Source organism: Perissodus microlepis, chromosome 10, assembly GCF_051167445.1.
Source record: "Perissodus microlepis isolate ML-2025 ecotype Zambia chromosome 10, ASM5116744v1, whole genome shotgun sequence".
Classification (NCBI taxonomy): domain Eukaryota; kingdom Metazoa; phylum Chordata; class Actinopteri; order Cichliformes; family Cichlidae; genus Perissodus; species Perissodus microlepis.
Genome location: NC_140470.1, coordinates 31411906 through 31434456, shown reverse-complemented (window position 1 = coordinate 31434456; position 22551 = coordinate 31411906). Strand labels below are relative to the sequence as shown.

Genomic DNA, 22551 nt, shown 5'->3' with positions numbered 1-22551 from the left:
GTTTCACTCTCTCGCTGAGCTCAAACAGGAAGAGCTCAAACATACATAAAAATTTTATCTGTGAACGTCTCGTCTGAATAACCCTCTACAAGTCTAATGTAATCATCAGTGTATAAAAAGAAGTGCTAAAGTGAAGTGTTTGCATCACAAATGCTGCAGGGACGACGACGATGATGATGATGATGCTTGAAGACACTTCTACCCAGGAAACCTTCAAACCTAAACAAACCTATAAGCTGTGGAATAAAACCAGTAAAATTAACCCAGATTAACCATTTTTTAAGCTCCATGTTTTAGTTCTTGCATTTGTTCAGCATAGCTTTGCATGACTCACAGTTCAATGTCATTCTTATTTATCCTAAACCGAAACAAGCAGGTTTAGCTTTATTCACGCCAACTCTCTTCTGATTGGCTGCCCCAGCAGGCTAATCTATCTCACGGATTGGTTCAAACCACAGGACAGGGTGCTGTCTGGATGAGAGCGAAGTTTCATAGTTTTCCACCTGTTTTCCGTAGATGAAGGTTGGAAGCCGAGTGTTGGAGTATGTGGAGATTTTCTCTGTGAAATAAGCAAGACCTTCAATTAAAAGGATGTTTGCACCATGGCAACTCTAAAATCTCAAAATACTATATCATTCAGCATTAATGGCGCCGTCACTGCTGTGATAGTAACCTATGCTGTTTGTTTTTACGTCATTGTGGATGCTGGTTTTTAATTCTGTACTGGTTCGGATTGGTCAGACCACAGGATGGATTTCCACTCGGGCTGGTTCATCTCCTGAGAGATGGTGGTGGCTTCAGTCTGTTGTTTTCTCTGCACATTAGAGATTTAACTAAAACTGCTGGATGTAGTGATGAGCTGTGCTCACTGACAGAAGTGTCCGTTAGTCTGTGCTGAGATTTCTCCGAATCTTTGAATTATGCTGCCAAAGATGATGAAATCTCCATTCTTTGCAGTTTCATCTTGTTCTTAATCAAACATGTGGATCATCAAGAATGAGATTTCCATCACGAATCATTGGGGTCCAGATTAGCCAACACAGCGCTGGTAGAAACTGTCGCTGCTGCTGCTGCTGCTGGCCAAAGAGAGGAAGCAGAGAGGGGGATGGCATGTTAGCAGGCAGCGAGAGAGAAGAGAGGCAGGAGGGTGGAGGCGAGAGGGGGGACACTTAATGTGGGGACTATGTAGTGGACATGCAGGTGTGACAGAGGAGGATGCTGGGATAGGGTGAGAAGGAGGCAGATGATGAGCTGTGGTGACCCCCTGAAGGCAAAAAGCCAAAGAAAGATCTTGTTCCTAAATGAATTATGCAGTACGTGTGATCTGTTTTAACACGAAAGTTTAAAGAAGTTTATGTAGCATTGTGAACTCCAGATGTTTTGTGTTTGCTGATGTGAAGTTGACAATAATCTGAATGGTCCTGTGTGATGATGAGTCTTATTCATCTCTGTGTGCAAAGCCTGAATGTTCCCAGACAGGATCTGCTTATTTCCACTGAGTGTTCATCACATTCACATTGTTATGCTAATCTAGAAATACAGAGAGAGTGATTCACTTCACTGAAAACTTCAGATTTATTTTTAAGGAACGACTCTAGTTTTTTATGCACTCGTCACTTTAGAGAATTTAATCTGTTTTGCTTTCATAACATGTTTTTTTTTTAATCGAGAGAAAAGGTCCAAAAGTCAGAATTAGCTGTTATTTCACTGCACTTTGTCTGTGGGATATTTATGCAAATACTGCACGTCTGATATCTCATTTACATATTTAAAGGTCAAATTAAACAAAATTTGCAATACAAAAAGTAGCTGTCTGTCTAATGGCTTTTTATGGTGATATGTTACTTAAGTACTATTTTCTACTCAATAAGAACCTTTTGAAACTTTTGAGGCTGTTTAAAAGTGAATTTTCTGGTTTACTGTGACAGAAATCTCTAGTTCAGTATTTCCAGTTTATACTGGGAGGTTTTCTCAGAGTCTGACTTATCTGACATTTTATGCTGGAAAGTTGACAGTTTCTTATGATCTGTAAGTTATTATTTCAGAAACGAATCCATAGATTAGTGGATAATCTGTGGATTTGTTTCTGGAAAGAGAACAAATATAAACACATTTAGATCAAAAAGTTAACAGTTAAACATTTCTGCACACTTTTAATACAGAAAATATTATTCTTAATGTGAGTAATCACCTTAATAATCTGTGACTAACTTGTACTTGCACTGGAAGTGTAGATTAAAAAGCTTTATTCTCAGGTGTCTGAGCGGTGACGCTGGTGTCCCATGGAGAGCGAGTCAGCAGAAGCTGAAAAAGCAGGCATGGCTGCGACTGTGCTGCAGTCATAATGAACTCTTGTTCTGTGCTGCAGGAGGCGGCCTGGCAGAGATCACGCTGACCTTTGACAGCGGCAGGGTGATGTACGGCTTCTGCGGCCTGAAGGAGCCCACCGCCGCTCTGCCACGATACATCCTCATCAACTGGGTGAGTCGCTGGGACGAGGGGGAAACGGGAGGGGGCACGCTCTGAAATGTCCTTCAATGCTATAAATGAGAATATCAGAGTCATCGAGGGTCGCTGCACATTTTCAATTTAGTCGTTTATTTGACAAGGACGCGCCGATGAGAGCGATCTAAAACTCGTCGTCGCTGCAGCCTCAGCAGCTGGAAGAAGAGTGGCATCGGCAGCGGTCGTAGACACGCTGATGTCACCAAATGCTGCGATTGTAGTGAAAGTGTGAGAAGCAACCCGAGTTCTGAAACTCGATTAATGTACCAGATTTGTTTAGCAGTGGCCAACCAGCCCACCAACTGTCTTCACATTCTGAATCAATCACTGGTTGGACAGGAGTTCACTGAGGCATCATGTTTTTCCATTTGAGCTTAGTCCATTAAAATGTGTAAAAGACAGAGAGTTACAAAAATCACTTAATGAAATATCCAGAAATGCTCTTACTTTGGCAGAAAATGTTATATTCATGATTTAGATAATCAGTCTGTGTATGAAACAAAGTGTGCTTTTTATATTCTGTGTCAGATGTACTTTAGTCTTTTATGTTTAAGCCTCTCTCTACTTCTTCTACTTTATCTGAATCTGAGCTTTCGTTACTAAATTAATAGTTTTAAACACAGATCATATGAAGAAATGATAAAACAGTATAATTATGCTAATTAGAAGATTTAGCTTACGTTACGCACTTTAGGTAGAACTTTGATACGTCAAATAGCTAGCAGATTGTCACATTAGAAGTTATGTTAAGCTTAACTGTTTTAATTTCTTCAAAGCAAACGGTCTTTACATAAAAATATCTTTCTGCAGGGTAAATGTTAGCTTACTTAATATGTTTTTATTTATTCTGTAACGACAAAAAACTGGCCTCTGCAAGAAGTTTGCAAGCACACAAGCTAGGCCAGGTCACAAGCTAGGACTTTGGCTAACATTGGTCAGCTAGCTGTAACATCTCTATGAGCATGAATGTGCTGTTAGTTACTCCTTAATTTTAGCTGAAAAAGTAATGTTCTAAAAAGAGATATATCATAATAGCTGTTGTTATCCATTGTGCTATGTGAACTTTTATCTGCTATCTGCTAGCTATTAAACATGTTGCTAAATTACGTACCTAGCAATTTTTCTCATTAGCAGTGAAGCTGATTCTTTCTAAATTAGCTAAACCTAAACTTAACCTAAAACAAACTTAGGTGTATCCATGAATCAGAAGGTCTTTATTTTGCTATATTATTAGGGCTGTTCGATATAACGATATATATCGGATGATGATATAAAAACGTCTATCGCTTCATTTTACGCTATCGTTTGTTTCGTGGTGTCACAAAATAAACTGTTTACGGCAATATTTTTTTCATTGTTTCGATGGTCACTGTAGTGGCTATATTAATTTCTTAAAGTTCTCTCTTTCTCTTATATTTAATATAACCACACTACAGACGGACAAGCGCCTGTTTTTATGCGTTGTCGTTAGCAACAACGACGGTAAAACCATCGCGTGTCCGCTTGTTTATGTTCCACATAAACCTTTCACAATAAAGCTCAAGATCCTGTTGAGACTTTTCAAAATAAACTGAATCACGTGAAAGAGCAGATTATTTACGGATGAGAAGTAAAAAAGAGCCGCCAGGTGCTAAAAAATAAAGCTTAGACTCAAACGTTAGAACAGGCTTTTCCCCGCAGCACGCCGTGTAATAAATACTCACAAAGAAAACGGCGGCTGTTACAACTTATGTCTAAAAATGTATCGTTTCATGCATCGGTTAAAACACTCGACTACATGATGCGCAGCTGGAAACACTTCCCGCAAGTCGAGCTGCCCGAGATTCACAGAATTTACAGAAAATGTTACATTTTTGTGATTTATATCGTTATCGGACGATAGATGTCTTATATCGGGATATGAGATTTTGGTCATATCGCACAGCCCTATATATTATAGATATTTTTTTCTTAGACATGGGTCACTTTCTTTTTTTGGTTACCTTCTACAAGTAACCGACCCAGTGACATCACATTCTGTCCTGACACAAGGTGGCGCTAAACATATTCTAGAAGCTTTAACTTTAAGCACATATTTAGCATTTCAGAGTCAGCAAGAATAGGAACAAGATGTATGTTTGGAATTATAAAAATTGACTGTTTTTATTGTTAAACTAAAAAGCAGACCTGCGGGTAAAATGATGATGAAAATCTTAAACACTGTCTTTAAAGCGCTTCATGTTGTGGTTTTAATAGGAAAGCAGGATGTGGACTTTTCTGCCTCACGCTGTAATAAGTGAAAACCTCCAGTTAAAGTGCGGGCCAAACCAGAGAGGAAGGAAATGGAGTCGTAGCACCAGGCATGCTAACGGAGCAGTTACCGTTTAATTCATGATGAAAAGGAAGTGTAGCAGGAAGGGATGAATAATTTGTGATGTTAAGGTTAGTTATACACACTGAGAGTCTCCAGCGACGTGCGCTGAAAGCATTTAAACAAAGTCTGAATCCGTCTGAGAGCCTCATGATGGATGCTTTCTTTTCTGAACCTGACAACAGCAGGGGCGCCCTGAGCTGGAGCTTAATGACACAGTGCAGCGAGAGGCAGACTTAAACAATCCGTCCTCCAGAAATTAGCTATAATTGCTGCTTTTTCCCCCCATAACACAATTCCAGAGGTAAATGGAAGGAAAATAAGAGATATGGTCATTAATGCAGCAAACCGAGACTGAGAGAGAAACAAAAAGGTATTTAATGGTTAAATGAGACTGGGAGAGGAGCCACTGGAGTCCATCACAATATAACAGAGCAACATTAGCAGCCAAAAGAGCACCAGACTGTGGCTAACCGGGCCAAACCAGGCTCAACGGTGCCAAAAAACGTCCCAAAATGGGAATAAAAGGTCTTCGAAATGCTCCTCTTCAAAAATGCTGCGAAAGCATCCAAGCAGCGGCTCCTTCTCTCTTTCTTCATCCGACACTCACTCACAGACAGATAAGAGATGAATGGCTGTGAATGCAGCTGAGACGGGGCTGTTTTCCTGTGTAATTGCTATGCACTGCGTTTGTATTGTGTGGGAATGAATTAGCTGTGATTACTGAATCACATCCTGTTATAATACAACTGCTGCAATAACCGAACGTGACCACGGCTAAACAAAAGCCCTAATGAGACCAAAGGGAGGGAGAAACTGCCCTTCACAGTTTGGTCACTTGGAAGACAAAATAATTAGTGGATATTTGACTAAATGTAACAAAAAGCACAAAAGAAATTAGCATGTGTATCCTGATTGGTTGATTTAGCATCCTTTTACTTCTTTTTTTACCAGTTTCTTCATCCAACTCTTCTTCACGCCGTCCTTTTTACTCTCGTTTTTGTTATCTAACACCATCTCTCGTTCTCTTTCAGGTTGGAGATGATGTGCCAGATGCCAGGAAGTGTGCCTGTGCCAGCCATGTCGCCACCATCGCAGACTTCTTCCAGGTCAGACCCAGCACCGCAGTCGTACATAGTCCCAGAAAGAAACCATAAACACAACAGTTCATATTCATCTTGTGTGTAAGACATGTATTTTATAAAAGTTGAACATCTGAAATAGGAAACCAGTGTAAAAGTGCCTTTAAGCTGCACTCTTTTCAACGTCCACCAGGGGGCGGCTCCTCTGTCGTTTTCATCATGGGCATGAATGTCGTAATAATTTTGAGCTTTTAATGATTTCTTTGAACTCTTCTTAAGAAACAAGAATTGGTGCAAATTTTCTAGATTTCCTGTAATCCAAACAGGGTCAGAACTATGCATAGAGGATCAAAGATAAATATAGACGCACTTAGATCTCCAATAAGTGCTGCTGAAGCTTCTACGATGGCTTTGAACTTGACAGGGCCAAGGACTATTCACGTCTCGTTAGTAATCTTGATTGGCTACAGCTGCTAGTTTCTGTTGGCAGTATAAAAATGATTCATTGGATTGACCAACACTTAGTGTAAACAATGGGAAAGTCCAAGGCACGAGTTGGGAGCGTTGCTGAGTGCGTTATCTACACAACTGTGAATATCAAGATAATTAAAAACTAATAAAACTATACAATATTACTCAGGTCTGGAAGAAGACCCCAACTATCACCCTCAGAATAGGTAAAGTGTTAGGATGTTCAGGAACAACCAGAAACCACCAAGGCGATGAACTGCAAACTGGTAGAACACCATCATCCACAGTGAAGTGGGTCTTACATCACCATGGACCGAGAGGTTGCTGACTGCTTCAAAATCGACACCTTCAGACTCGACTGAAATTTGCAGCTGCCCACATGGACGAGCCGAACACCTTCTAAAGAAAAGGTTTATGGTCCAATGAGACAAAGATCGAGCTGCTTGGCTGCAATGACAAAAACTAGTTTGGAAGAACAAGGGTGAGAATTTCAAACCTACCCAACTGTGAAGCATCATGATGTCGGGCTGTTTTGGTGCCAGTAGTATTGGTACATTGCACCAAGTTCTTCAACTTCATCTTACATCAGCAGCTAGACGGTTTATACTTGGACCAAACATGTTCCAGCAGGACAATGATCCCATCGTGGCTGGTTCAGGAATGGATAAAGCAGGACAACATTGAGCTTCACAAATCAACAGCTTCAACCCTGTTGGAACTTCGTAGGCTATATTCAAAGCCAGGTCAATAACAGGAAACCAACCAATTTAAATGAATCCTAAATAAACTCAATGTGTATGGAAACGTCTGGCCACATCTGTAGGTCCATCTTTTACTTTCAGTCTGTTCGATTTCTGCTCAGATGAGTTTATTAAAAGCTCAGTTATTCCACTGTGTGTGATTCTGTGGATGCAACAGCGTCAGTCTAAGAGGCCTGACATCCACTCAGAGGGAAATGATCTCAAACCCCGATCACGGCAGTCGTGTGTGAAGTGATGTCATGTTCGTTTCGTAACCTGCTTCAGTGTTTTTGAGGTTTTGTTTTGTTTTTTAAATTGTGTCACGTAAGGACCGTTTAAATGTTTTCCCAACGCTCGGTTGGGAAAGACGCTTAAAACCTGTAGGAGGATCACAGAGGAGGAACAGGTGTGTGTGACGAACACCAGCTCTGAGCCGAGGTGTGTGTCACACAGCAGTGTGTTCACAGCTGGCTCAGTGTGTATTTTTGGATTTATAGTGTAGATAAAAAGATTGAGATTAAAGCGGAGGTGATGTTTTATTTATATATTTCTCCGTGTGTGTGTGTGTGGAGTGTCATTATTCTAAGTGGCGGTTCTCTCTCCCACACAGCGTCGACTTCATCACACCGACAGGCTTTAAATGACCCTTTTAGTCACACACACACACACACACACACACACACACACACACACACGGCTGTGTTTCCATCACTTCAGAGGACATTAAATTGATTTAGATTCATTTCCTCGAGTCCAGAACGTCCTCACTGCTATGAATGAATTGTAATGAATGTTTCCACAAACTCTCAGAGCTTCCATGAAAACTTGACTGATCATCGTGTTTCTGTCTCTCTGCAGGGGGTGGAGGTCATCATCAATGCCAGCAGTCTGGAGGACATCGACCCCATGGCCATCGGGCAGCGCCTGACCAATGGGACGGCAGCGGTGGCGAGCCCGGTCCTGAGCCGTCTGAAGACCCGAGATGAAGAGCACGCAGACGTGGTACAAAGAGAGACTTGCACACTTTCTCTCTTATAAAAACAGCGTTTCTCTCGTGACGAGAGCTTTGATCCGTTCCTCTGTCTGTCCTGGTGCAGGGCACGGTGTACGAGAAGACCAACGCAGAGGTGGAGATGAAGAAAATCAATAGACAGGAGTTTTGGGAGCAAGCCAAGGTAAAGAAGGAGAGGAGGGGGGAGTGAGTGGAAAAAAACAAAGACGGGAAGGGGAAAAAAAAGGAGATATAATGCTCATTTATTACAACTCATAAGATGAGAGCTTCCAGCCCAGGGGGTCAGATGCTGTGCTTTCTTTTAGCTGATGACAGCTCATAGATGCCAAAAGGCGTCCGTTGAATTGGTGCTGAGATGCTACAGATTTATAGCAATGATGACGCTGTAAAGAACCCTTTGGCATCCCATTTGAGGTCTTTGATGGCCTTAGACTAAGTTTTATTGACAGATTTCACAAACAGACTGTCCTCATTACAGGGCGCTGCCACGCAGTCAAAGCTGGTGGCATTTCAGAGATCTGCACACGGCACTTTTGCACATTGCTCACAACAATCCCGCATTAGGTCGGATAACCTTAGCTATTTCCATGTACAAATGCTTCTTCAGTTCCCAAACCCAAACAGAAAGACTAAGACTTTAAAAAGTTTCACGTTCTTTCAACTCGAGTATATTGTTAGCTAGCAGTTGAGCTGTTAGCTATGCTTTCAGCAAAATTCACAGCATTTCACTCATATATTAGCTAGCTACTGCATTTATAATATTTTGTCATTCTTTCTGGCTCACAGTATTTGTTTTTCCATATATCTAATTCATTGAGTTAGTGAATAATTCAAAATCAAGAAAAGTAATTCACAGCTCTTTATTTTATGTGTCCTAACTAGCGACTGTATTTCAGCGGTTTGTTTTTGTTTTAGCTTGTTTCTTTAGTCAGGTTTTACCTTCATGTTCAGTTATTTGACTGTATTTTTTGTGCTAATCTTACTGTCGTGGCTCAAGAGTTGGGAGTTCGCCTTGTAATCGGAAGGTTGCCGGTTCGAGCCCCGGCTCCGACAGTCTCGGTCGTTGTGTCCGTGGGCAAGACACTTCACCCGTTGCCTACTGGTGGTGGTCAGGTGGCGCCAGTGTCCGGCAGCCTCGCCTCTGTCAGTGCGCCCCAGGGCGGCTGTGGCTACAATGTAGCTGCCATCACCAGTGTGTGAATGGGTGGATGACTGGTTGTGTAAAGCGCTTTGGGGTCCTTAGGGACTAGTAAAGCGCTATACAAATACAGGCCATTTACCATTTACTTGTACCCCTGTGGGGAGTTAGCTAACCTGCTAGGCTAGCCTTTATATTCATTATCCAGACATGGTATTTTATGTAGCATTTAACAACCATAATGTCAATACAATGCGAATCACATTTACATTTGGTGATTTTTTTTTAGCTAACAACTGTATTTGTTTAGTTATATATTTGTTTCAACCATTTTTTTCTGTTGCTTGACGGTTATTTTACTTGCCAGCTGATTTAAGCTAAGCTAACCTGCTAAGCTAGCAGGTATATAAGCACTTATATATAGTATATAGCGATTTCAATAGTTTTCTTACGTATTCATTACTTTTGCCAACTTTTCTGATCAAACATGTTTAGTTCTTTAATTAAATGTAATTGTTGTACTTATTTTCCACATAGCTTCTGGGGTTTTTCTACCCCTGGTTGTGAATCAAGACCGAAGGTGTCAGTTTGCAAGCTGATTCAAGCTAAGCCAGGCTACTAAGCTAAAAGATAAGCGCATATATGTTTTGCTGAAATACTCTCAAAGGTGCTGAGAATACCTGTAAAACGAAACTTTATCTCACACTGTATTTAATAAACTGTGTCCTTATATGTGACAGTTATTTAGTATAATGTGAATCACAGATATATTTGGGTAGACGTGAGAAACGAAGTCAGATGTCGCTGCATCCTCGGGCTGTGTCGCTATTGTCTCATTCAAGTTAAACACGAAATGACAGCGAGCGTCACCGAGCCACGGGATGTTTGCCAGATTTGCCCTTCACTGTTTCAGATAAACGCCCAGAACCAGACCTGGCTTTATTAATTAACTGATCGAGAGATTTATTACAACTCTGAAAGAGGTCATTTGTGTGTGTCCGGTCTCCAGCGTGAAGAGGAGATGAGGAAGGAGGAGGAGAAGAAGAAGTTGGCAGAGGAGCGGCAGCGCTTCGAAGAGGAGCGAATGGAGCTGGAGAGGAAAGAGCAGGAGAACCGAGAGAAGAGGTACCGCGAGAGGGAGCGGCAGATCGAGGAGCACAGGTGAGGAGCGACGGCACAACAATCATCAAACAAACAATGAACACAATCATTTTTTGGTCAAAAGGTTCACGTGTGCACAAATGACAGGATGACGCTACATCGTGTTTTCCAGGATCACAGTGATCTATAATCTGTGTTTGTGTGTGAACAGAAAGAAGATGCAGGAGGAGGAAGAGGCCAAAGAGAGGTTGCGGAATCAGACCCCCGTAGTAAGTATTTGCTAAGTGAAACTAGTAATCACCAGCCAGCTTCTGCTTCTTGGTGGACTTTCTAATTAAAAACACATCTCCAGTTGGTTTCTGTTATTATTTCTGCCTCCAAACAGAGCCTCACACTGCCCGAGTCCACAGCCACACAGATATGAGGCTAATTTGTGTGACAGCGTGTAACAGTTTTTGAAGCGAGTGATTAGACGTGTGTTACTTTTCAGAATATCTCCCAATCAGCTGCCTGATGGCTCCTGGCCTCCGAACATCTTAATCCGAGTCTGTGTGGCACAGTAAAATCTAAACACCTTTCTTTGAGTGTAAGATTGCAAATAGTGGAAAGTATCAGTGGATACAAACACAGTCTGTGTCGCCCCCTGCTGATGGGAGCGTGCAGCTCATTTGTCTGCTGTTTCAGGACGTCTGACTGATTTATTCACAGATGAACGAGTTTCTCTCTGCTTTGTGTTACATATGAATCACTGGATTCTTCTCCTCAGGTAGCAGAGCCGAGCATGGAGGACCTCAACCTGGACAAGAAGGAATCTGAGGTAGAGGTCAGTTTGGAGAATGATGAAAGAGAGCGTCTCCAGAAACGGCCGCAGAACATTTAAGAGGAAGAAAAATCAGCACTCTGTATTTATTTTGTGTTTCCAGGAGGCGAAGGCCATCATCGCTCAGCGGTCAGGAAACCCTCGAGAGTTTTTCAAGCAGAAGGAGAGAGCCATGACCATCAGTGTGGACACCTCGCCCGTCTCCATCCACCGGAGCGGTAAACACTTCAAAACTTCACCTGACCTTTGCTCTCGTGCTGAGCTAGAGAAGCACTCGAGAGACTCGTGGAAAATATGATACAGTATCTTTGAAACGGCAAATGTTTTTTATTTTAAAAAATTATTTACTATTTGACTTTAAAACATCTGAGACTGTTTCCCATCAAGGACGGTTTGCTTCACTAGTTTCAGTCTTTCAGAACATCGTCCTCGATCTGTGGACTCTGACAGTTAAGGAACTGTTGATTACATCACCCAGCAACTGCCTCCCACCACATGTTGTTACTGGATAATTACTCTTCCTTGTTTGGCCTGTAGCATTATTTGTCACAGATGCAGCCTGTTCAAATCGATCAGATGTTTGCAGAACTGACAAAGTGGGAGAAGCTAGACAGATGTTTCTCTTTAAGCTGCTGGTGAACGCACATTTTTTACTTTATTAGTTTTCCCTGTCACAGTGTCACTTTTAGAAGCAAAAAAACAAAAACACACTCATATGTGGAGCACCTTGTTGGAACGCCCGCGGTCCATAAACTGTGTTGATAGCAGCTATGCTCTCGATTTTAGCAGAGCTGTTGAGTAAGTGAGTCCTGTCAGCAGGGGTTCAGAATTCGGGGTGGTTATGTGGGTCGTGCAGTCTTCAAATAGTTCCTGTGGACAGTTGGACTGTGTGCTGATAACATACAGACTGGTGTTTAACTTCTTACCATTGAAAAATTAATCTCAAACTTCCGTGCTGCTATACCTCTATGCCACAGCTAGCCTATGTTGCTAACTTACGATATTACTGCTCCATGATCCACCATTGCTGTACAAAGATGGTCCATTAGAGTGAATGGAGATGACGCAACTCTTCCATCCAACGGCTCTGGATTTTAGAGCGGCCACAGTTACAGTTAGCTACAGAATTCCATCACCATGGCAACGTTAGGTGCTGCTTCACTGAAACAGGTGTGGGCTGTCGCTACCCGATCCGTACCGGAAACCCGATCGGTACCCCGCATGCGCAAATCTTACGTCACTTCCTCTCTTTGCCAACATTGCGACATTCAATATATTTGAATGACAGTGTTAGCGCCCAATTAGCTCCTAGCATTTCTCAACAGCTCTGCCTCCTTTTCAACCACCGGGACATTTGAACAATGGATACCTCCGTATACAAACAAATTCATGCTTTACTCCTCAACAGAGAGCGTTCCCCGATTGAACAACAGCGCCGTAAAATAAGAAGAATGGCGCCTAATTACAGAGTTAATAATACAGACTTTGTAATATGTCACGTGGAGATTCATCAGCCAGATGAAGTGTTTACTGACAATTGACAGTGATAGCGGACATCATCATCACTATTCCAACAATCCTCTCCACACAGACAAGCATAAACACACTCGACTATCACTAAATCAAATTTAACACACGTTTGTAATGACGCTAATTCGGTTTACATTCGCTCGGTCAGCAGGTGGCAGTATCCTCGTACACTGGGGAGTAAACTGCCATTAAACGAACAGAAGAAGAAGAAAACCCCTGCACATGCGCGGTACGGATCGGGCAGACCCTATTTGTACGATCCGACTTTGCACATGCGCAGCAAGGATCGGGGAGTCCTGATCCGTAACTATCTTTTTTGTCTACATTATATTGAAATGTTTCATTATTGGAAACATCTTAACAGATACTCTGACCCGTAACTATCGTAAAACGCTTCAACCGGAAGTAGACACCTTTCGCGCATGCGGGGTACCGATCGGGTTTCCGGTACGGATTGGGTAGTGACAGGGGCTGTTAATGTCAGTGAGATCAGCTCATAAGGGTTGGAGCATTCTTACTGGTGGATTTGATTCACCTCGTTCTCTGATTGGTGGATTACTTCTGTTAACCGGCTTGGGCCAGCTGTGGAGCCCCAGCATGTCTGTTATATATGTTTCAGAGGTACGCCTCCTCACAGCCTCTACAGGAGCAATCATTTGGTTTTATTTATAATCTTTATTTATATTTAGAATGTTTTATAAAATGACGTTTTCTGCAGCGCTGCTTCCTCAACAGCGGTAGAGCTTGCAGAGGTGGATACATGAACAAAATATAAATTAACCACACAATCTTCAAAGTGATCCACAAAGTTCAAGCTGTAATAATATTGTAATATTTAACATTTGTTTATATATGTAGTTGCAGATAAACATATTTTAATTACAGCAACAATAGTAGTAAGTTCATCTTTCCATCCCCAGATAATTACGTCAGCTCCTCAAATCAGCACAGCTTTTCCTGCCAAATATACAAATGTGCTTTCCAGCTTTCCCGTTTGTGCTGTTTTCTCAGAGTTTCCAAAGGTTTTCTTTTCATTCAGATAAATGATAGAAATGAACCTTTGAAAAAGAAGCTCAGTTTTCATGTAAGTGACGCTTCACTGTCAGTTTGCTGCTGTGCGTCGTCCATACAGCTGTTAAACTGGAAAGGTTTTAATCGGGTTTCTTTGCTGAAATCACAGCAAACCACAGCCCTTCTGTGTGACCTTTGACCCTTTGCGTGCTTGCATTATTTTATGTTGTTTGTCTGCAGGGTTTGGCGCGACATTGGTTAGAACAAACACGGACAAACCTGAATAGCAAACGTTTAACTTGAGACCTTTTTTGTAAGTCTGTCTCATTTTCACAGTGACGTTAGCTCGTGTAGCCAGCTGGGAGTCTGCGGGTGCTCACTTATGGCATCTAGTGCCCACTAGAGGAGCTGCAGTTTGGGCTGGGACGATGATTGGTTACAACTTAAGACAGCCAACGCAGCCCCGCACCGAGACCCCGACACATTAAAGTACAGGAGCGTGACTGAAGCGTGCACGGGCCGTAAACGACTGCAGGATTTCAACACGATGTGTTATTTATAACAATCAAAGACTCGTCCACAGATCCCAAAGAGTGTTTTCTGTTTTCTGGTTTGAATTATTCCGACACTTTCTGGTTCAGAGAAAGTCGCCATCAGCTTTTCCTTTCTGCCTAACTGCATGCTGTCTGCAGGCGGTGTGTTTAAACCACACTAACCTTTCTCTTCTTTCTCTCCATTTTCTGCCTCCTCCTCCTCACCTCCTTACTTCATTCCTCCTCTCCTTTTTCTTTCATTTTTCCACTCTGTGAAATTTGGTGGATTTTTTTGACACCCATCTCTTTCATCTTCTTCCCACAATCCTCTCCTCCCTCTGTTTTTCTGTCTTCCTCACGTCTCTGTTGTGGTGCGTCGCTGTTTTTTTTTCTTTCTCGTTTGTTGTGTGTTCCCGTCTTCGCTTTTGTGTCGTCCCGACCGCCAGGCCGTTTGGACAGCCCGTTCTTGAGGCAGCAGCACAGTCCCAGCAGCCCCAGTCCGACCCCCCCGCACCGGGGCATGTCGCCCCTCCGCACCCCGCCACATGCACGGACGCAGCCCACCGCTGCAGCCGGTAGGTACAGCAGAAGAAGAAGTTAAAGAGGAAACCAGCAGCCTGGTCGAGCATCTCTCCCAACACATGAGTCCCCTCCACAAACACACAGAAACACTGCAGCAAAGCCAACATGAGAGGATGAAACTGCGCGTGGTTACACCGGTACTCCAGCTTGACTGGTAAAACTCACAACCTCAAACAATCCACTTCCTGTCCGCAGGATTATGTCGCTTTCAGGGTAAACTGAAAATTAAACTCTTCAGGATCAGTTTTCTTGTCATTGTACAGGAACTGAATCCCTGAGCCTCATACAGTAACATTTATAAGGACATTTAAAATGGATACATTAATTTATTAAGCACATTTAAACAGAAGAAAGCTGTCAGAAGGTATAAGATAATAAAGAGTTATTCAAATACTATAAAATTACAAATATAATATAAAATACATTAATATATAAATACAAAATAAAATAATAGCCCCCAGTCACAGATTATGAACCCAGGAATGCCGGAGAATAGAGCAACATTTCTAACCTGGATTAAAAAGCAGGAATATTTGGAACATGGCTGCCTGGTTCTGCCTGAGGTTACTTCCTGTTAAAAGGAAGTTTTTCCTTCCTGGTGTCTCCAACTGCTTGCTCATAAGGTTCGTCTAATTATTGAGGTTTTCTGTGTTATTGTAAGGTCTTTACAATATAAAGGCCTGAGAGTTGATCCCAAGATCTTGGATCTCAAGATCAATCATGCAAAGGTGAATAAGAGCGTTAACGTAGGAGGTTTTCCACTGAGGGCTTTAAAAACCATTAATTCTGCAGCTCCTCAGTGAAGCCACTCGCTTCCTTTTAATTTGAAAGAATAAACAAAGAGGAAGTATTAGTGGTAACTGTAATGCAGGACTTTAGCATCTTCGTTTTTTGTTTTCTGTGATAATAATAAAAAGTTTAAACTCTGTGACGTCAGGAAAGTTCTGCACAGATTAAAAACACTAAAAATTCATAGTTATTTCAGCCAACATGCATTTTCATCCTCTCATCTTCAGCACTTAGTTTTAGCACACACTGTGACGGCCCACACATCTCAGCACCAACCCATTAAACTTCCCCATCACCTCCCACTTTAAACACTCCCCCGAACTCTTTCCTCCTTCCACTTCCTGGTACTGATCGAGAGCGTCTAAAAATTCCCACAGTTCCTTCATTTTTACCTTTTACTATCGGCTGATTAAGGCGATAACAGAGACAAGAGCATCCAAGCATCAAGAAAAGCGACAGAAGCTGGAGTTTGGTTTGCGTTCACTGTATCGTGCATGCTGGCGGCGTTAGCTGTAGGATGACGAGGCCGCCCTCCCACCTTCCTCTTCGTGCACTTTAACCCCCCCTGCAGGCTGACTCTCACACAGCAGATTTGCACTAACTTGTGGAAACAGTGAAACCTGTTTCAAAGCAAAGCTGTTTGTTGCTTTGTGTGGTAGATGTCGAGTCTGTCGTCCCCTCCAGTCTTCATCCTTTAGATGTCGTCCAGTCGGCTGCTGATTTTTTTCTGTAAATGTTTCTGTATTTAATTTTTCTACTTCTGATGTTTTACGCTTGTAAAAGTGATTTCACTTCTCTCGAGAGCTGAATCTCAGGGATCTGACAGGTTCTCTCCTTCCACCTTCCTCCTCTGCCTCTGATCCTGGACTGCACACAAACACACTCATAAACACACTCCTGCTGCCATCTTTAATCCCGACTGACCGACTGTGAGTGTTTGAGTGCGTATGTGTGTGTGTAACACCGTCGAGCCGTCACTCGGTCGCCATTGCCATCAGTCGGCCTGTGAATGCTTGAATGTTGAACTTCGATGTCATTCAGGTTAAAGACCATAACGGTGGTTTTTATATGGCAGAGCCAGATTTCCAGAGAGCCTTTTAACATCTTAAGTTTAGTCCAGAAACCTTTGATTTTGCAGAGGGCACGAGGCTATTTCAGCACAGCTTTGGAAACTCTAATATGAGCGTCCACCACAGGAACAGGAAATAAGGAAAATCATTGGAGGTCCTCCTTAAAAGAAGCAAATCCCTTCGCTGCTGGTTGGCTTTACCAGTGTCATCATCAGTACATCACAAATAAAACTCAGATATTTCAATAATGGACCCTCAGAGTACCAGGCTTACAAGAACACATGAAAGATAAAGTCAATTCACCTGTTTAGTAGATATTAGAAATAAAATCATGCAGACCACCTTCATGATCTTCACTGTGTGTGTGTAATTGCATGTGTACGTTATTATGCTCAGTGAAAGTAAAACACTGTTTACCTCCCGCCTGTAAAGCGATGACACATCAAACCTCTGATGATGCAGTTTGCAGGTCTAAGCTGGAATTCTCGTCTTTACACTTGAATGCCATGTTCGGTTTTTTAACAGGCAGATTTTTTATTCGGTCGTCATTCTCTGCCTCTGACAATTTTTATTAGTATCATGTGCAGCACGTCGTTCAGCTCAGTGTGGGCATTAACATCCCAATGAGTAATCCAAATCACGCAGCATTGTGTTAATGATCTTGTGGTGTTGACAGATCATCTCAGGCATTCTCTTGGCTGAAGTTTGTTCTGTTTTTGGCGTCTTCTTCCTGTCACAGGATGGCACCCATTAGAGAGCCTCAACATGAACTTTTATTTTATTTAACCCTCATTCTCCATCCTAACTGTGCCAATGTATTTATATTAGCCACGCCATAATTGTGTACGCTGTGCACACCACGGAGATGAGGTGAAGTGTATATTACACAAATGTCAGCAGGATAGCGGTGTTTTAGATGTATCTGCACTGAGTGGAAATTACATTTATAGTGTTTAGCAGTGACTGTAGAGCTAGCTACAGCATTTTGTGAACATTTTAAACGTATCATGGCTGTGACTTCAGGAAAATACTTAATTTTTCATACAAGATAAAAAATTAGGCAGCAATGTCTAAAAAAACAACCTAGCTAGCTGTTAGCTAGTTAGCAAGCTAACACTGGCTATTTGCTGAAGACATATCATCGGTCATTTACACACAGCATAATTGGTCATTTGGTTTAAAAACTGTGCAGCTAACTTTGGTAACACTAACACAGTTTGTTGGTATTTAGGTTTTCATCTCCATGCTGTACCCATCATGTTTAGATATCAGCTAGCCAGCTGACCTGCTAACTTTTGACTAAGATCTCAGTCACACAGGGCAAGAAACTGGTCAACAACCACTGGTTGCTATGGAAAAGTGTGTTTTACCTGACAGGTTAGCAAGTAGTTGCTGGCTGTTGCTAGATGAAAATTAATCAAAAAGAAGGACAGGATTTTTAAATACAACACTGATGGCAGTTATTTGGTTTAATATTATACTGTAGGTACAGATTAATTTTTTCATTCAGACACAAAACATGAACAGATTTGTCTAACTTTTGTTACGTGTAGTTATTCATTCACTTTTTATATTCTGCCCGACTCTGATGGTTCTTGTTTGTGGCGTTCCAAAAGTGTTTTGCCAGCAGAGAATTTGCAGAGTGCCCTCCGGTGAATAGACTGTGCAGTATGGTTGAATTCTTTCCATGTGTCATTTTGTTTATTGGTCGTTATAAATACCTGATACCAGTAAAACAGCAAATAGTTACTAGCCAAGCCAACTTTATTTATAAGAGCTTGAAAAAAGGTAACCACTGACCGAAGTGCTGAACATAGGAATACAAATACAGCTGATAATATCGTCATCAGGGGTTGTTCATCAGGTTTTCTACCTCCAGGTGAATTGAGAACCCACCCATTTAGGACTCTCAGTCATTTATTACCTCTCAAATTGTCGTTCCTCGTTGTTGTGCTTGTGGGAAGTCTCGTTCTGGTATTTGAACACAACATGAAGCTCAACATCATCAAACATCTGGAGAAATGGCATTGTGGAAGTGATTCTCGTGATTCTAACTGACACTGTGATGGTGTTTGTTGTTGGATGTGTGTACCTGACGTAGCTGTGACTCACCCACAATGTGTTGGTATGTTGTAGTGACATATCAGTGAGTTTTTGTTAGATACCTGCTCCTGTTTCATGACCCATTGGATCATTGTGACTGTGTCTTGGTTTCTGACAGAGGTCCTCACTCCTCATTTGCTTCAGCTGTCCAGAGAAGCAGCATTTGGTCACTTTATTGCCTGAGTTTGTAAGTGCCTTATTGCTGCACCCCAACTGCTTCTGTCTCACGCTTCTGGCATTAAACAGCCGCATTATAAGATATTAAACACCACAAAGAGGAAGCACTCAGCCTCAAGGAAAAAAGACCACTCCGTCAGTGTTTTTCACTCACTGTCTATTCACTTTTCATCAAAACTTTCAGACACACTGAGCTATCTCTGTGGACGTATCACTGAAATAATGGCATTCACAACTGAGTGCATGATGCTGCCTGTACATTAAACATAACACAGTGAGGGAGCTGATTGAAAACAACGTTTTGGAGAAGCTTACTGTTTACCCGACAACAGGTTCAAATCTGATTGGCTCAGCTGATGATGTCAGTTTGTTGACAGAACAGACGATGGGTCTGAAACCGGGCGCAGTGACTGAATCTGCCTGTCTGTTGGTCATGTGACAACAAAATTCATGTGGCTGCTGCGATCTTGTGCAATGTTTAACGTGTTGAAGTAACACAGGATGTGACTGTGGAGTTCACCTGGTCACAATCACCTGTTACCCTCATTTAGCTGAACTAAGCCTTATACAAAGTGTGAACTTCAGATAAAACCATCAGATTCTGTGTTAGTTCGACACACCTGCTCGTGGGTAAAAGTCTTGGAGGATTTTTGGTGACGCCTGCCAAAGTTTTCCTTCAATAATCTTTCTTTTTGACCCTTCAGCGGACAATGACGATGAAGTGAGCACAGAGCGCAACATGGCCACCGTGTCACCCATTCCTAAAATAGTCACCACGCCCATCAAAGATGACTACAGCAGGGATGAGAAGGAAGACCACGCAGACGAGTGGGGTAAGACTTCTGTCGACCAATCAGACGACAGACCATGGCGTTGCCAGATTTCCACAAAATAACAAAATTTTAATTTCATCCCTCCAAACTCCAAATGTTGACATTTTCACCCTTTAAAAAAGGGAAATATATCCACGGATTAGAGGTCGGAAATATTTGGGGTTCAATATAAATAAATATAAATAACTATTCTGACCATTTATAAAATCTAAGAGTCCCCAGAACCTGACAAACACTGGTTTTAGTTTATTTTTGTTAGCCTCCTCCACGGTGCTCCATTGGGTCTTTTTCCAAAACAGAAATCCACTAAAAATCAGTTTTTCGGTAATTAGAAAGAAACTGATTATCATTAAAAGTGACTCAGTTTTTAAAATGAAATTGTTCTTCTTGTTTTCTTCAGATTCTGTGCCAAAGCAGGAGCAGAAACCCCCGGTCCAGGAGTCGACGCCCACCAAGCCCGTGCAGAGCGTCGCCCCGCAGGCCCGCGACTCCTCCGCTGTCTCTGCGTGCGAGTCTGGCACAGACAGCCTGGTTGATCTGTGGGACGGCAGCTCCGCCCCTCCAGCCAACATCGCCCAGCCCGCCCAGTCCTCCAATCTGGTGGACCTAATGGGAGATGTCCTCCATGACAACCTCCCGCCCAGCACCGCTGCCGCCAGCGGCCGGCCTCAGCCGCTCCTCAGCTTTGACGAGATGATGGACGGGACTTTCTGCTCGGGTACTGGCGCCGAAGACGACCCGTCCAGTTTGGTGGACGTGACGGGCTCTGATCAGATGACCCTCAGCTACCAGCATGCACTGCAGCATGCATCTGGGGAGGGCCAGGAGCTGGATGACGGACAGCTGCTGATGACCAATGGGGAGGCTCTGCTGAAAGAAGGCACTCAGGTGAGCCAGGTGATGCTCCTGGTGCTCTCCAGAAACAAAAGATCAGATTCTCGGTTGATTGGTCGTCGTTTCGCTCATCTTCTATCTCTCTGTTGGTGTTTCAGGCAAGCGAGGGCTACTTCAGCCAATCACAGGAGGAGGAATTCGGGACAACAGAGGAGTCCTCGGCTAAACCCGCACCGGTCTTTTATAACAAGCCACCAGGTGAGACGATCAGCTGAAATAAAGCTGCTTTTGGCCACGTCCTTATTGCCTCAGCATATTAGATTTGGTAGATTTTTAACACCCTTAGTGAAAACAACCATAAAGGGATTTGTTTTCTACTGACAGTAGTTTGGAAAACACATTTTTCCCTCGAAACACGAGGTTGCCAACCAGTCTCAAAGTCTGAGTGACTCTTTGAGTCTTGACAGGATGGGTATCCTGAGACTTCACAGCCTTTTTGGGCTCGATTGGTCAGTGAATTGAGCTCCATTTCTAATTGGTCGGTTTGGTAGGAGAATCACTAACATTTGTTTTTGCTTAAAGCACCAAAAACTCATATCAGGCTAAAATACGCCTCCTAGTTTTGCTAAACACTAGTTTGATGTGTGTGTGTAAACATCCGTGTGTGTGTGTGTGTGTGTGTTTACTCAGAGATTGACATCACGTGCTGGGACACGGACCCCGTGGTTGACGATGAAGATGACTAACCGGCCTATATGACACCCACACCACCACCGCCACCGGACCAAGAGGAAGTAGGAAGTGTGCTTCATGAAGAAACAGAATTTTTTTCTAAAAAATAAAAAGAAACAAACAAAAAAAGTAATAATAACAAGTCTTGCATCAAAACTACTTCTGTATTATCTTTTAGAATCAGTAGCCACAGAAAAAAGACAGGGTTGTTGACGGTTTGGAACGATTTTCTTTTCTGTTTATTTTATTTATTTGCTGTTTTCTTTCTTTTTTCTTTTTTCTTTTTTTTTCTTTTTTTTTTTTTTTGCTATGCAGATGTATTAGTTGGGAGTGGGGGGATTTTTTTTGTTTGTGTACATGATAATTACACGTAGCGCACTGCTGCATTTTAGAGACAATGAAGCCTGGCGTGTGGCCGACACGCTTAGTCTGTAGTACTTCAATAACACCCTATAAAACTAATACAGCCGATCAATACAGCTGCCATGTATAGCTTCACTCTGTTCTCTTCTTACCTCGTTTTCACCACCCTCCTTCCCTTCCTTCCTGAAAATATTCACCTCTGCAAGTCAGTTAATCTTGTATTTAGAGCTCACTTTACAGAAACAAGGTGAAATATTTTATTTATTCTGGTGTTTCTCAGCTGCAATCTGTTCTCCAAGTCAAACTGTGGCTCCTTTTTGACCTTTTTCCACACCTTTTGTATGATTTTACTGAATGAATTCAAGATTAAATGGCTTGTGAATCTGATTGCTTTTTTCAGTGCACTTTTCTTCTTTCGTGACCTTGTTGAAGATCTACAGCTCGACTATCAGCCGTCCCCTCTGATTCCATAAAGCTTTGTATTTTTATCTCACTTATATATTTACACAGCAAAAATAAAAATAAAAAAACGAGCAGTTTTTGCAGCTAATCTAGAGAAATTTACTGTTGCTATTTTTCCAGGTTTTTTAGGAGCGTTTGGCTTTAAGGTGTGAATTTGTATGATTTTCATTCTCTAGAATATTCTCCCGAAATCTTAAAAATGAGACGTTTTTAGGTGTAAGAGAAGTCGGGATGGATGCTTTAATTCATTTTTGTAAAAAAACAGTATCAACAGTGAGCAGTGCTAGCTAACATTAGCTGAAGAGTCAAGGAG

The 22551-nt window shown here is 42.2% G+C and overlaps 1 protein-coding gene across 6 annotated transcripts in view; it reads left to right on the top strand.

Moving 5' to 3' along the window:
- Positions 1-22163, top strand: part of dbn1 (drebrin 1) — a 118631-nt gene extending 96468 nt beyond the window's left edge. The window contains exons 3-15 of one of the 6 annotated variants that reach the window (XM_084940983.1): positions 2369-2481; positions 5890-5964; positions 8007-8150; positions 8246-8323; positions 10308-10459; positions 10611-10668; positions 11166-11216; positions 11323-11437; positions 14740-14868; positions 19719-19847; positions 20248-20744; positions 20840-20939; positions 21372-22163. In XM_084940983.1, coding sequence (XP_084797109.1) covers positions 2369-2481; positions 5890-5964; positions 8007-8150; positions 8246-8323; positions 10308-10459; positions 10611-10668; positions 11166-11216; positions 11323-11437; positions 14740-14868; positions 19719-19847; positions 20248-20744; positions 20840-20939; positions 21372-21427 — 1697 coding nt within the window. In that variant the 3' untranslated portion in view covers positions 21428-22163. Of the gene's footprint in view, positions 1-2368; positions 2482-5889; positions 5965-8006; positions 8151-8245; positions 8324-10307; positions 10460-10610; positions 10669-11165; positions 11223-11322; positions 11438-14739; positions 14869-19718; positions 19848-20247; positions 20745-20839; positions 20940-21371 lie in introns of all 6 variants that reach the window. The other 5 variants (XM_084940985.1, XM_084940984.1, XM_084940982.1 and 2 more) reach the window with 5 other exon arrangements.
- Positions 22164-22551: the final 388 nt, after the last annotated feature.